The sequence below is a fragment of the Orcinus orca genome, chromosome 21 (genome assembly GCF_937001465.1).
Source record: "Orcinus orca chromosome 21, mOrcOrc1.1, whole genome shotgun sequence".
NCBI classification, from domain to species: domain Eukaryota; kingdom Metazoa; phylum Chordata; class Mammalia; order Artiodactyla; family Delphinidae; genus Orcinus; species Orcinus orca.
In genome coordinates, this window is record NC_064579.1 from 4,724,124 (window position 1) to 4,738,910 (window position 14,787).

The following is a 14,787-nucleotide window of genomic DNA, read 5'->3' on the forward strand; positions in this document are numbered from 1 at the left end:
CTTTTGTGAAGCAAAACTTCCTCAAGGTTTAAAAATTTTATTCTACTGTGCTTAAGAACACTTAAATGAGATCTACTCTCTTAACAAAAATTTAAGCATACATTTTTAACAATAGGGACAACGTTGTACAGCAGATCTCTAGATTTTGCACAATTGAGACTTCATTCTCATTGATTAGCAACATCCCACTTTACTGTCATCCCAGCCTGAAGCAACAACCATTCTACTCTCAGTTCTACGAGCTTCACTATTTGAGATAGCTTAAGTGGAATCATGCAGTTATTTGTCCTTCTGTGACTGGCTTATTTCACTCAGCATAATGTCCTCAAGGTTCATCTATGTTGTCATAAATGCAGGATTTCCTTCTTTTTAATGGCTGAACAACATTCCATTATATGTATATACCACATTTTCTTTATCCATTCATCCAATGATGGACATTTAGCTTGTATTCACATCTTGGCTATTGTAAGTGGTGCTGCAATGAACACGAAAATGCTAATACTGCTTTGAGATCCTGATTTCAATTCTTCCGGAAAAATATCCAGAAGTAGGATTGCTGGGTCATACAGTAGTTCTATTTTTAATTTTTTGAGGAATCTCCAACAGTTTTGCACAGTGGCCACAATATCTTGCATTCCCATCAACATTGTACAATGATTCCAATTTCTCCACATCCTTGCCAACGCTTGTTGACTTTTGTGGGTTTTTTTTTTTTATAATAGCCATTCTAACAGGTGATACCTCATATGGTTTTGATTTGAATTTCCCTGATGATTAGTGATCTGAGCTATCTTTTCCTATATCTGTTGGCCCTAAGTATGGTATTTTGGGAGAAGCATCTATTCAAGTCTTTAGCCCATTTTAAAATCAGGTTTTATTTTCTTTTTTGTATCAATGGTAGGAGTACCTTATATGTTTTGGTTATTAACCCTTTTTCTGATACATGGTTTAAAAATATTTTATCCCATTCCATAGGTTGCTCCTTCACTCTATTAAATGTTTCCCTTGCTGTGCGGAAGCCTTTTTAGTTTGATGGAGCCCCACTTGTCTATTTTTTGCTTTTGTTGCCTGTACTTTTGATATCAACCCAAAAATTCATTGTGAAGACCAATGATATGAAGTTTTCCCCCTATGTTTTCTTCTAGGAGTTTTACACTTTGGGGTCACTTTTAATCCACTTTGAGTTGATTTTTGTGTATGATGTAAGGGTTCAATTTCATTCTTTTGCATGTGGCTATCCAGTTTTCCCACCAACATGTCCCACTGCATATTCTTAGTACCCTTTCAAAGGTCATTTGACCATCTATGTGGGGATTGAATCCTGGGCTCTCTATTCTGTTCCATTGATCTTTATCTGTCTTTATAACAGTACCATACTGTTTTGATTACAGTAGATTTGCAATATATTTTAAAATCAGGATGTATGATGCGTCCAGCTTTGTTCTTTCTCAAAATGTTTTGGCTATTGAGGGTCCTTTGTGGTTCCACATAAATTTTAGAATTTTTTTAATATCTCTGTGAAAAATGCCACTGGAATTTTGAGAGGGGTTTCATTGAATTTGTAGATACCTTTGAGTGGTATGGATATTTTAACAATATTAATTGTTTCAGCCCATGAACACAGGATGTCTTTCCATTTCTTTCACTGCTTTCTTGTAGTTATCAGTACACAAGTCTTTCACATTCTTAGTTAAGTTTATTTGTAAGTATTTTATTTTTTGATCCAATTATCTATGGGATTGTTTTCTGAACTTCATTTTAAGATAGCTTATTTTTAGTATATAGAAATGTAACTGATTATTGTACAATGATCTTGGAGCCAGCAGCTTTATTAATCTTGTTTATTAGTTCTAATAATTTTTTGTGAAATCTTTAGGGTTTTTTATGTGTAAGAACATGACATCTGAAAACAAAAACAACTTCACTTCTTCCTTTCTGATGTAGATGTCTTTTGTCACCTAATTGCTCTGGCTAATACTTCCAGTACTAGGTTGAATACATATGGTGCCAGTGGGCATTCTTACCTTGTCCCTGATGTTAGAGGAAATGCTTCAACGTTTTCAGTTTGACTATGATATTAGCTGTTAGCTTCTCATATATGGCCTTTATCATGCTGTAAATTCCTTCTATTCTTAATTTGTGGAAAGAATATATCATAAGAACATTTTGAATTTTGTCAAACGTTTTTTCTGTATCTATTGAGACGATCTTGTCATTTTCATTCGTCATTTTGTTAATGTGGTGGGTGTATCACATTGACTGATTTTCATATGTCGAACCATCCTTGCACTCCCATGATGTCACTTTCTCATGGTGCATGATCCTTTTCATGTGCTGTTGAATTTGCTTTGCTAGTAGTTTGTTGAGAATTTTTGCATCTATATTCATCACAGATATTAGCTTGTAGTTTCCTTTTTCTGTAGTGTCCTTATCAATTTTGGTATCAGAGTAATGCTGGCCTCATAAAATGAGTGTTACCTCCTTTTCTACTTTTTGGAAGAATTTTAGAAATATTGGCTTTAATCCATCTTTAAATGTTTGGCAGAATTCACCAGTAAAGCCAATCTGTCCTGGGCTTTTCTTTGTTGGGAGGGTTTTAGTTACTGGTTCAATCTCCTTAACTAGTTTTTAATCTGCTCACTTTCTATTTCTTCATGATTTAATCTTGGCAGGTTGTATGTTTCCAGGAATGTATTCATTTCTTTTTGGTTCTTCAGTTTCTTAGCATACAAATATTCACAGTAATCTTTCATGAACTATAAACTATAAAAAGATTATTTGTATAGTATCATTTGTAATGTCTCCCCTCTTATTTCTGGTTTTATTTATATTAGTCTTCTCTCTTTTTGTGTTAGATGGTCTAGCTAAAGGTTTCTTTCTTTTTTCAAAAAACATGCTTACTTTTGTTGATGTTTAAAATTGCTTTTTTCTTCTTCATTTTGTTCATATCTCCTCTGACCTTTACTATTTCCTTCCTTTCACTTACTTTGGGCTTAGTTTGTTCTTTTCTTCATTCCTTGATGTGTAAAGTTCGGTTGTTATTTGGGATCTTAAGACAGTAAAATGAATGAAAACTCCAAGGCTCTATCTTATTAGCAATAATTTTTTTCTGAGATAATATTATAACTATAAGCACATCTGACATTTTTATAATATCAGTCCTCTTATTATGTGGCAGTAAAATGTCATCAACATATAAGTGCTGCTTACCAAACCTCAAAAAAAAAAAAAAGAATCCTAAAACTTATGTGGTCATAAATGTTAGTGTGGGTGCACAAAAATCACTCCTTTGATGTAGGTCAGGGAGGAGAGGTTGAGACATAATGAAATCAAGTTTTATTGTTTAGCATTATAAAATCACCTACAATGGGAACCACAAAGAATATTATTAACAAATGTTTTGGTTTCAAGCTAACAATTTTTAAGTGCTCCTTCAATAATGATCAAAAGGTATGATGCCAAATGGTTAATCAATCACTCGTTCTACACTCACCTTACACTGAGTGACAACTTGCTGTTACTGCTGCTTTCTTCCGACACAGACCTATAACATTGATAAAGTTTATTTTAAATAAGTGGGGGAATTTAAAAATGTTGAACAATTAAGTGACTATTTGAACAAAAAATGTTCTTCAAAGAAACAGAGTGATTCACTACATAAAATGTCTCCTTCCAGCAAAATAAAATAAAACTGGTACCATCTCAATATTAGAACAAATGCCATCAGCCACCTTGCTTTGTTGACAAAATCCTCACATCCTCATTTCACATTTACTCAATTTTACAGATAGGCCCCCTGATTCTATGATATCACTAACTCCTCAGGCCAAATTAAACCAAAACCATAAAGTAGCAGTCAAAAATTTCAGTTAATTTTTCCATATATTTCTACAGATTTCTTTCATCCTCTCGTAACATACTCAGATCTTCTCTTCATATCACTTCTTGGAAGGTAAAACTAGAGGTAAATACCTCTCTGGAAGAATACAGTAAATTATGACTAAGGGGCTCAATAATGATGTTTAAATAGTTGTGTAACTGATTACAGATAATATGGTGATTTCATTTATTAATTTGGTGTACCCAAAAGTTTATGATACATTGGAAAGCTATTATCTCACATTTTGTAGAGTTACAGAGAATAATTTTAAGAACATAAAGATTAAATCCCTTGCTCAAGATATCATAGTTAGCAACATATGTAAGATTTAGGAGTTGAAACCAGGTTTTCTGAGGCTAAATATAATTTTCTCCCCACTGCATGATGCTTCCTCCTGTCTCCTAACCTGATTAGTATGAATTACACATGTAATTTCTAGCTGAGAAATGACTGGACAAATCAGCAATAATTAGGAAAATAAATATTATGCAGGCAGGTTCATAGGTATTATATCTAGTTGAGTGGGGTGTTCTGATGAAGTTATTTACCACTGGTCTGAGGATCTATATCTTAAAATTTTATTTATTTATTTACTTTTTAAATGCAGTGTTATTTATTCTCATGAAGCTCATGGACAATTTGACTATTTAGACAGAATCAGTGGATTAAGAGGACGAATAAACCTCCACAATACCCTTGGCACCCATATCTCCTCCTCAAGTGATACTGGTGGTAAAATGAATGGTTTTAGTAATGAGTAAAACCAGAGAAAACATGAAAACACCAAGCTAGTTTGAAATGTATCCCTGGGCCATACTCATATTGTTTTACCTACAGTTTTAGCTTATTCCTGATGAAACCTGACTACTTGTTGCTTGACTTATTTAATTTAATAAGAATTAAAATATATATACCTCTCACTTTCAGGTTCTCCTCTGTAGCACAGCTCCCTTATTTTACTCTGGTTTATTATAATAGCAATAATAATGATGAACACAGGTAGAGAAGTGTAGAAAATCAGTTGAAATCTGTGTTTTGGATGACTGAGAGATCTCTGCAGCAATAACTTTTTACCTAGAATGGAAAGCATCCATTTCAAATTATGTCAGAGATTTTATTAACCAAATCAAAAGGTGGAGGGGTATCATTACCAACAATATTCCCCAAAACTAAAAATTTCATTCACATAGACTGTGAATATAATAAAATCTGAAAACCTAAACTAATATATAAAATGGGCTGTTACTAGCGCTTTACTGATGTTTTTGAGTTTTCAAACTTCCACCCAATGGTGATTTCCTTGATTGAAGGTAGTAATGTTCTTTCATGGACCACATATTTAATACTTGCAAATATTTCTTCAATTCTGTTCTGATACAGGGTTTCCGAGGCTCAAACATGTATATCACAAAGAGTATTGGATTGTACCTGTATGTGAGAATTAAATCTGGGGTATCTGGCATTTAATTTCTCTTACATTACTACAATTTTTTTCCTAAAAATTAAAAATCAGTAGTCTCTAAACTTAAGTTCGTTAATCAAATATGCAGCAATAGGAAATTGTTAAAATGGCTCTAGAATTATTTTATAGAATGCATGGCTAAGCTTGGCTTTGACCCACTTCTGACTGACTAGTGCTAATATCTACATTTTCCTCATCTGTTCTTGTAGATTCTCAGCTGACATCTGCATTCACCTTTCCGGATTCATAACGTATCGAGTTCTGCTTTCTCCACAATTTGTTGGTATGCTTCCTTTTATTTGATATGAACCGTGACTCTATCACTTCGCCGCACTGGAGGAGCTGACGGTCAGAAGAGCAACTCCCCAGCTACAGTGTGGATGACCGCTGAGGCTCAAAATACTTCTCCTACTACTGTCCCAGCACTTCTCCCTTTTCCCCCATGTGTTTGTTTTAAGCAAGTTCAAGGTAGGAGCAACATTTTCTTTTTCAGTCAGCTTTGTGCATGCGCTTGGGGCTCCCAGTATCTTCGAGACAAAGATTACGTGATATTTGTAATTAGAAAACAAGTGAATCAGATGAAGAGATCAGCCTCTCTGGCCATATACTGCAGATTGATTCTCAGCTATGTGTATAGTCTTCCGGGTAATCAGTGATACCACATGGGTTATTTGAAAATGAATGTAATATATGGCCAGGTGGCCTTGGAAGTCTAAGTAGGAAAAACTGGTCTCACTTCTTTCCCTTATACCGTCTAGTTTTAACAAGCACTACTTATTTATACCAGCCAACAAAGAATATTTTCTACTAACTCTCCTCTCAGTTTGGTGACCTTCATTAAGTTAATTACTCGGAATCTCCATTTCCCATTGGTTAAACTAGTCCCCAATAATCTGCCTCAAGGCTTCTACCTCCTTCTAAAGATGCCTCAGGGAATCATCCAGTCATTTAACTATTGTTCATGGTTTTTCACCTCCTTCCTTTTATGACCCCAAAGTGTCTTAGCCTTTATGACTCAAGCGTTTAACTGTCATATCAAACTCCCCAAAACATAGATCTTACCCATACCAAACTTCATGGGTAAATATCAGGTATAGAAATAAAAGATTTTTCCCTGGAGGAGCCAGCATGCATCAGCGGCAGCTCCCAAAGCTTCCCTATCCTCCACCCTGTGCCACATTCAGATTGATTACAGAAAACACAGATGGAGAGCTTTGTGTAAAGTAGACACAAGATTGCTCATAAATAGTCATTTCACTTTTGCACTGTTAGTTACACAGTTTACATGATTACCAAGTTTCTCCAGCCAGCTATTCCACCATAAGTCCAGGTTTACTTAGAATAATCTATATATACGGATAAGTATATCCTGCCAAAAACATTTTATAGAGAGGGACTCCTGTTATCTTTCTCTAGCAAACACTGTTCATATATGTAACAGTTAATTTTATGCATCCGTTTGACAGGGCCACGATGACCTCAGATATTTGGTCAAATATTATTCTGGGTGTTTCTATGGGGTGTTTTCAAATGAGATTAACATTCAAATCAGTAGACTGAGTAAAGCAGTAGCTTTCTTTAACGTGGGTGGGCCTCATCCTGGAGGCCTTAATAAAACAAAAACACTGACCCTCCAGTGGATATGGGAAGATCCTTCCTGCCTGAGGTACCCAAACTGAGACATCAGCTTTCCTGACCTTCAGGCCTGCTGCCCTTCACACAAAAATTGCACCATTGGCTCTCCTGGAGCTGCAGTTTACTGACTCACTCTGCACATCTCGGGATTTGTCAGCCTCCGTAATCACATGAGCCAATCAGTTCCTTCTAAAACATCTCTCTCTCTCTCTCTCTCTCCATACTATTGATCCTGTTTCTCTGGAGAATTTTGACTTTGGTACCAAGAAGCAGGGTGTTGTTATAATAAATACCTAAATATGTGGAAATGGCTTTGGGACTCGTAATGGGTAGTGGCTAGAGGAATTTTGAGGCACATTTTAGAAAACTCCTAGATTAATCTGAAGAGACTGTTGGTAGAAACATGGACGGTGAAAGCAACTCTGGTGAGGGCTCAGGGAGAAAAGAGGAGAGCAGAAGAGAAAGCCTACATCTTCTTAGAGAGTAAAAAGATAATCATGAACAGAATGGTGGTGGAAATATTTACATGAAAGTTGTTTCTGGTGAGATTTTAGACAGAAAAGGAAAATGATTAAGAAAAGGCAACTCCTGCTGTAAAGTGGCAAAAAACTTAGCTAAATTGTAACCTCGTGTTTTATGGAAGATAGAACTTGTGAGCCATGAAACTGGATAATAGCTGAGAAGATTTCTAAGTGAAATGTTGAAGATGTAGTCTGGGTACTCCTGACTGCTTATAGTAATATGTGAGAGAAGGAGATAAATTGAAGAAGTAAGCGTTACACAGGGAGGTACCAGAACTTAAAGATTTGGAGAATTCTCAGTCTATCCATATTGCAAAAAATGGGAAAACATGTTTTAGAGAGAACATACCAAAAGTGTGGATGGAAAAATCATCTGATAAAGAGACTGTGCATGTGAACCACCTCAGGAATAAGGATGAGATTACACCAGCAGAAACATTGCTGGGCCAAGCTCCCCCGCCCAGTGGTTGAGAGGGGCAGGGCCACTCCAAAGAGCAGTATGGATGGGGCCTCTATCCACAGCTGAAGGAGTAGGGTAGCCTCTACTGCAGGCTCTGGGGTTATGCTGCTACCCCAATGGGCCTGGAGGGCAGAAAATCAAACCTAAGAGGATTATCTTCCAACCTTAAAATCGAATTGAATTTGCCTTGCTAGGTTTTATTTGTATTTACTGGGATCTGTCACCCCTTTCTTCTTTCCAATTTCTCCCTTTAGGAACAAGAATGTCTATCCTATGCCTGTCTCACCTTTGTTTTTTGGAAGCACATAACTTGTCTGATTTCACACGTTCATAAATGGCGAAGAATTTTCCCTCAAGATGAATCATACCTCAAGTCTCACCCATTCCTGATGTAGATGATATTTAGAAGAGACGTTGTATTTGGAATTTATACTGAAACGGGTTAAGACTTTTGGAGCTACTGAGATGGGGTGGACATATTCTGCATAAAAGGAGGACATGAATTTGGGGAGCCATACGATGGAATGTTATGGACTGAATAGTGTTCCCCCAAATTCATAAGCTGATTTGAATCCCTAAACCCCAGTGTGATGGTATTTGGAGATGAGGCCTTTGGGAGGTAATTAGGGTTGAGATCATAAGGGTGGGGTCCTAATCTGATGGAACTGATGTTCTTATAAGAGGAGGAGGAGACACCAGAGAGCTTTCTCTCTCCACACACACAGAGGACTCAGCAAGAAGGCAGCCATATGCAAGCCAGGAAGAGAGGTCTCACCAGAAACCGAATTTGCCAGCACCTCGATCATGGGTTCCCAGCCTCCACAGCTGTGAGAGAATAAATTTCTATTGTTTAAGACACCCAGTCTGTAGCATTTTGTTATGGCAACCAAGCAGACTAATAGTGTATTTTCATGAAAGAATGGATGAGGTCATTTATTCCCTAGGCCATCCATTGAAGGGAGAACTAGCTGTGGAACACCAAACAAGTGATTACCAGTGGACAGTGGGAAGGGGGGAGGGGAAAGGGATTAAAAGGTATAAACTTCTATGTAGAAAATAAGCTACAAGGTTATATTTGTGCAGCACAGGGAATAGAGCCAATATCCTAATAACATTAAATGGACTATAATCTATAAAAACTTTGAATCACTATGCTGTAAACGTGAAACTAATACATTGTAAATTGACTGTACTTCAAAAAAAACACTTTCCTTCCTAGTGATATTCATTACCTAATAGTCTAGAGAACTTCAGACTAGAAGACAAGATGGTTTAGTATTAGAAAATCTTCAAAGGCAATATAAGACAATATAATCAGTTCAATAGATGCCTTACACATATCTAATAAAGCCCAAAATACATTCCTGATTTTAAATAAAATTGGGAGAGATAAATATTTTCTCAACAAGATAAATATTGAATCAAAAGGAGCAACCTTTTCATGAGACAATATTAGAAGTATTCCTAAGAAGTGATGATAGCCTCTTTCATGATGATTTCCTGTTATTCTGAATGGATTACCCAATACAATTATGAAATGAGAGAGAGATAAGGTGAAATTAACTGAAGAAGAGGAAAGAAAGGAAAATTATTATTAAAGAGGTGTGGCAAAATTATTAACTTCAGTTCATATCATTTAAAAAATATCAACCCCCTAAAAAAATCAACTAAAAGCCTTTTGAAAATGATGGTAGTCCATTGATAAAATGTACACACAAAAAATCAGGTTTCCTATAATAAAAAGTAGCAATTTAAAATACAACAGATCGGGCTTCCCTGGTGGCGCAGTGGTTGAGAGTCCGTCTGCCAATGCAGGGGACACGGGTTCGTGCCCCGGTCCGGGAAGATCCCATATGCCACGGAGTGGCTGGGCCCGTGATCCATGTGCTCCGCAACGGGAGAGGCCCGCGTACCGCAAAAAAAAAAAAAAAAAAAAAAAAAAAGATAATAAAATACAACAGATCTTCCGATAACAACGTTCAACAAAATGATGATATTCTTAAAAATTAAACTGGCAATTTTTGATCCATAGATCCTGATATACCCATAGAGAGATCAAAACCACAATGAGTTATCACTTTACACTCATTAGGTTGGTTACTATAAAAAGAAAAGTTGGTGAGGATATGGAGAAATTAGAAAACTCATTGATGAGAATGTAAAATGATTCAGCCTCTATGAAAAAGAGTTTGGTGGTTCCTCAGAAAGTTAAATATAGGATTACTATATTATCCAGCAATTCCACATTTAGGTATATACTCAAAGTATTGAAAGCATGGACTCAAACAGATATTTGTACACCCACATTCACAGCATCATTATCCACAATAGTCAAAATGCGGAAGTAAGCCAGGTATCCATCAACAGATCAATGGATAAACCAAATGTGATATATACATGCAACCGAATATTATATGGTCTTAAAATCGAACGAAATTTTGACGTGCTACAACATGGGTGAACTTTGAAGACATTATGTTAAATGAAACAAACCATAAATAAAAGGACAAATAATGTATAATTCCACTTCTATAAGGTATGTGAAAGTGGTCAAATTCATAGAAACAGAAAGTAGAATGGTGGCCTCCAGGGGTTGAGGAAGAGAGGAATGGGGGATTATCGTTTAATGAATATAGAGTTCCAGTTCTGCAAGATGAAAGAGTTCTGGAGATGGATGGTGGGTTTACAACAGTGTACACCAATATATTTAATGTCACTGATTCATACATTTAATAATGGTTAAAATGGTAAATTTTATGTTATGCATGTTTAACAATTAAACATATACATATAAAAATGTATGTGTGTTAGAAAAGGTCAAAAATATCACTAGAAGTGATTGTCAAGGGTAATGAAAGAAAAATATGCAGAATAATTATAAATTTCCTACAACCATAAGATAATTGGGAAGCCTCATGAAATTAAAGAAATGCGAGTGGAAATTTTTTTACTGTTGGCTTGTCATAGATTTAAAAGGTTGATAATAACACCTGAAAAATCAATAATAATATATAATATTAGTAGTGGTTAACTTCTGGGGTTAAGATTATATAAAAATTATTAAAAGAAAAATTATAATATAAGATTAAATAAACTTGATGTATAAATTTTATATACCAAGTAGACAAGTTAACAAAAATATATGAGGATTTAGATTCTAGAATATGCAAACAAGTAAGTCACACACACAACCACATATATATTTAATTATATTTAATTATGTACATATGTTATATCTTTGTATGTAATGCTGTAAAAACAGATTACACATTCTTTGAAAATATCCATGAAATATTAACAAAAGACAATAAGATACTGGTTACAAATAAGGCCAGGATAAATTCCATAATTTGAGGTTTTTCCAGGCCATATACTGTTAACATAAGTCAGTGATATTCAAAATAAATAAAATGAGGATATAAAGCAAACTTGGATTCCTTGGGATCACCTTGCCTCTCAAATTCTTTATGCCCCCAAATGCATTCAGCATCACAAGGGCGTCTCCCACATGGAGTCCAGGCCCATCAGCAGCCCAGGGTTTCCTTGACTGGGTACAGGGCCCCAAGGAGATAATTTGGGCACAGAACAGGCAGTCAGCTGGCATACCAGCCCAGGGCTTTCGGGGTAGACCTACAGGCCCCAGAATAGAGGGGATGAATACAGCCTACGGCAGCTGACTAAAAGAAACTAGTTGTATTGGAAGGTTTCCTCTGAGCCCAGGCTCAGGTGCAACCACAGTACTGCCATTTGGACCTAAAGTGGCCTAGGGTAACTAACCATGACTGTTGGCCTGGCACTGTTCCAAGTGTTGTCAGGAAAGCCTTATATACCGGGGCATCCATTAACAGGATGGGAAATTTTCTGATTTTTAGAAACTGGCTTGGAAGTTTGGAAGCACAAAACAAATTTCATACAGAAGCTTAAAAAAAATACCCAGGAACTAAAAGCAACATTGTTTTGGTGTCAAGTGAATATAGCATAGATTATCTGCAGTTGCTGTTGCTGTTTTTAACTCTGACTACTGATGTTCACTCTGAGTGATGTGACTTAAGTGTGCAACCTAAGGGTATTGAAATCATTAATGTGAACAGTACATCTTTGACTTAGTCTGTGGATTAACTGTTGTGCTTTGTGTCAAGATAGCACTAATTTTTCATATTGTCAATATTGTGATCTTTTCTAAGAGCTCAGATAATAAAAATCAGAATGACGACAATACTAACACCAGCATGACCCAGACATCACTGAACAAGAAGGCTAAATGACTGTTCCTAGTGACAGATGGAGGAACGTATACAACTAGATTAGATATGTAAGTAACCAAAACATAGCATATTGTACAACATGCCAAAAATAATTTGGACCTAGAAATAAACCATGCATATATGGTCAATTAACATATAACAAAGGAGCCAAAAATATACAATCTAGAAAGGATAGTCTCTTCAATAAATTGTGTTGGGAAAACTGAACAGCTACATGTAAAAGAGTGAAACTGGACCACTATCTTACACAACACATAAAAATTAACTCAAAATGGATTAAAGAGTTGAATGTAAGACCTGAAACCATAAAACTCCTAGAAGAAAATATAGGCAGTAAACTCCTTGACTTTAATCTTGGTGATGATTTTTTGAATCTGACACCAAAAGCAAAGGCAACTAAAGCAAAAATCAACAAGTAGCAAAACATCAAATGTAAAAGCTATTTCACAGCAAAGGAAACTAGCAACAAAATGAAAAGACAACCTAGTGAATGGGAAAATATATTTGCAAATCATACATCTGATAAGGGGTTAATATCCAAAATATACAAAGATGTCATACAACTTAAGAGCAAAACAAAAAAAAATCCAATTAAAAAGTGGGCAGAAGATTTGAATAGACATTTTTCCAAAGAAGACATCCAAATAGCCAACAGGTATATGATAAGATGCTCAACGTCACAAATCATTGGGAAAATTCAAATCAAAACCACAATGAGATATTACCTCACACCTGTCAGAATGGCTATTCTCAAAAAGATAAGAAATAACAAGTGTTGGTGAGGATGTAGAGAAAAGGAAACCCTCATGCAGTGTTGGTTGGAATGTAAATTGGGTTAGCCACTATGGAATACAGCATGCATGTTCCTCAAAAAATTTAAGAATATAACTACCGTATGATCCAGCAATTCGACTTCTGGGTATATACCCAAAGGAAATGAAAACACTAACTTAAAAAGATACGTATACCTCCATGGTCATTGCAGCAGTATTTACAGCAGCCAAGATATGGAAACAATCATCCATCATCCTGACCAAAAATGTGATATATGTATATATATATAAAATGAAATATTATTCAGCCATAAAAAGAATAAAATCTTGGCATTTGCAAGAACATGGATGAGCCTCAAGGCTCATATATTTCATTATGCTAAATGAAATAAGTCAGACAGAGAAAAACAAATACCATATGATCTTACTTACATGTAGAATCTAAAAAACAAAACAAAACAAAAAACAAGCTCATAGATACAGAGAACAGATTGGTGGTTGCCACACATTGGGGTGGGGGATGAGCAAATTGGCTGAAGGGGGTCAAAAGGTACAAACTTCCACTTACAAAATAAATACATCATGAGGATTTAATGTACATCATGGTGACTGTAGTAAATAATACAGTATTTTACAGTTTGTTTCTTATAGTTGATTTCTAATCTCATAGCACTGTGGTCAAAAAAGATGCTTGATATGATTTAAATTTTCTTAAATTTACTGAGGCTTACTTTGTGGCCCAAGATGTGATCTATCCTGCGAATACTCCATGTGCACATGAAAACAGTGTGTATTCTGCTGTTTTCAGATAGAATGATATATAGATATCAATTAAGTCCATAGGATCTAATGTATCATTTAAGGCCTGTATTTCCTTATTGATTTTCTGTCTGGATGATCTGTTCATTGGTGTAAGTGGGGTGTTAATGTCCCCCACTATTATTGTGTTACTATCAATTTCTCCTCTTATATCTGTTAACATTTGTCTTATATATTGAGATGTTCCTGTGTTGGGTGCATATATATTTACAATTGTTATGTCTTCTTAGATTTAACCCTTGATCATTGTGTACTGTCCTTCTTTGTCTCTTATAACAGTCTTTATTATAAAGTCTATTTTGTCTGATATGAGTATTGCCACTCCAGCTTTTTTTTGATTTCCATTTTCATGGAATAACTTTTTCCATCTCCTCACTTCCATCTGTATGTGTCTTTAGATCTGAAGTGGGTCTCTTGTAGACTGCATATATATAGGTCTTGTTTTTCTATCCAATCAGCCAGTCTCTGTCTTTTGGTTGGAGGATTTAATCCATTTACATTTAAGGTAATTATCAATATATATGTTTTTATTGCCATTTTCTTAATTGTTTTGGGGTTTTTTTGGTCTTTTTCTTCCCTTCCTCTTTTGTTCTCTTCTCTTGTGATTTGATAACTAACTTTACTGTTGTGTTTGGATCCCTTATTCTTTTTGTGCGTGTATCTACTGTAGATCTTCAGTTTAGGGTTGCCATGAGGTTTTGATATAGCAGTGTATATATAAACAAGATTGTTCTAAGTTGCCAGTCTTTTAATTTCAAATGCATTCCCAATATCCTGCATTTGTACTATCTTCTCACAATTGCCGGTTTTGATATATTTGTGTGCAGATTATTTCCTACCTTTACTATATATTTGCCTTTACTGGTGAGCTTTTCCATTCATATATTTCTTGTTTCTTGTTGTGGCCTTTTCTTTTCCACCTAGAAAATTCCTTTAGCATTTATTGCAAAGCTGGTCTGGTAGTGCTGA

The 14,787-nt window shown here is 35.5% G+C and overlaps 2 protein-coding genes across 5 annotated transcripts in view; one reads left to right on the forward strand and one right to left on the reverse strand.

Moving 5' to 3' along the window:
- ADAM2 (ADAM metallopeptidase domain 2) overlaps window positions 1-9,919 on the forward strand; it is a 100,025-nt gene extending 90,106 nt beyond the window's left edge. Inside the window, exons 21-22 of the mRNA XM_033415023.2 lie at window positions 5,555-5,813; window positions 8,216-9,919. The gene's annotated coding sequence lies outside the window, so the exon portion shown is untranslated. The remainder of the gene's footprint in view (window positions 1-5,554; window positions 5,814-8,215) is intronic.
- The window catches only part of LOC101284300 (disintegrin and metalloproteinase domain-containing protein 5-like), a 207,613-nt gene that overhangs the window by 79,809 nt on the left and 113,017 nt on the right, over window positions 1-14,787 (reverse strand). For 2 of the 4 annotated variants that reach the window (XM_033415017.2, XM_012538678.3), the window contains exons 19-20: window positions 4,798-4,957; window positions 3,497-3,547 (exon numbers count right to left, since the gene is read on the reverse strand). In XM_033415017.2, coding sequence (XP_033270908.1) covers window positions 3,497-3,547; window positions 4,798-4,957 — 211 coding nt within the window. The remainder of the gene's footprint in view (window positions 1-3,496; window positions 3,548-4,797; window positions 4,958-14,787) is intronic. The other 2 variants (XM_049704185.1, XM_033415020.2) reach the window with 1 other exon arrangement.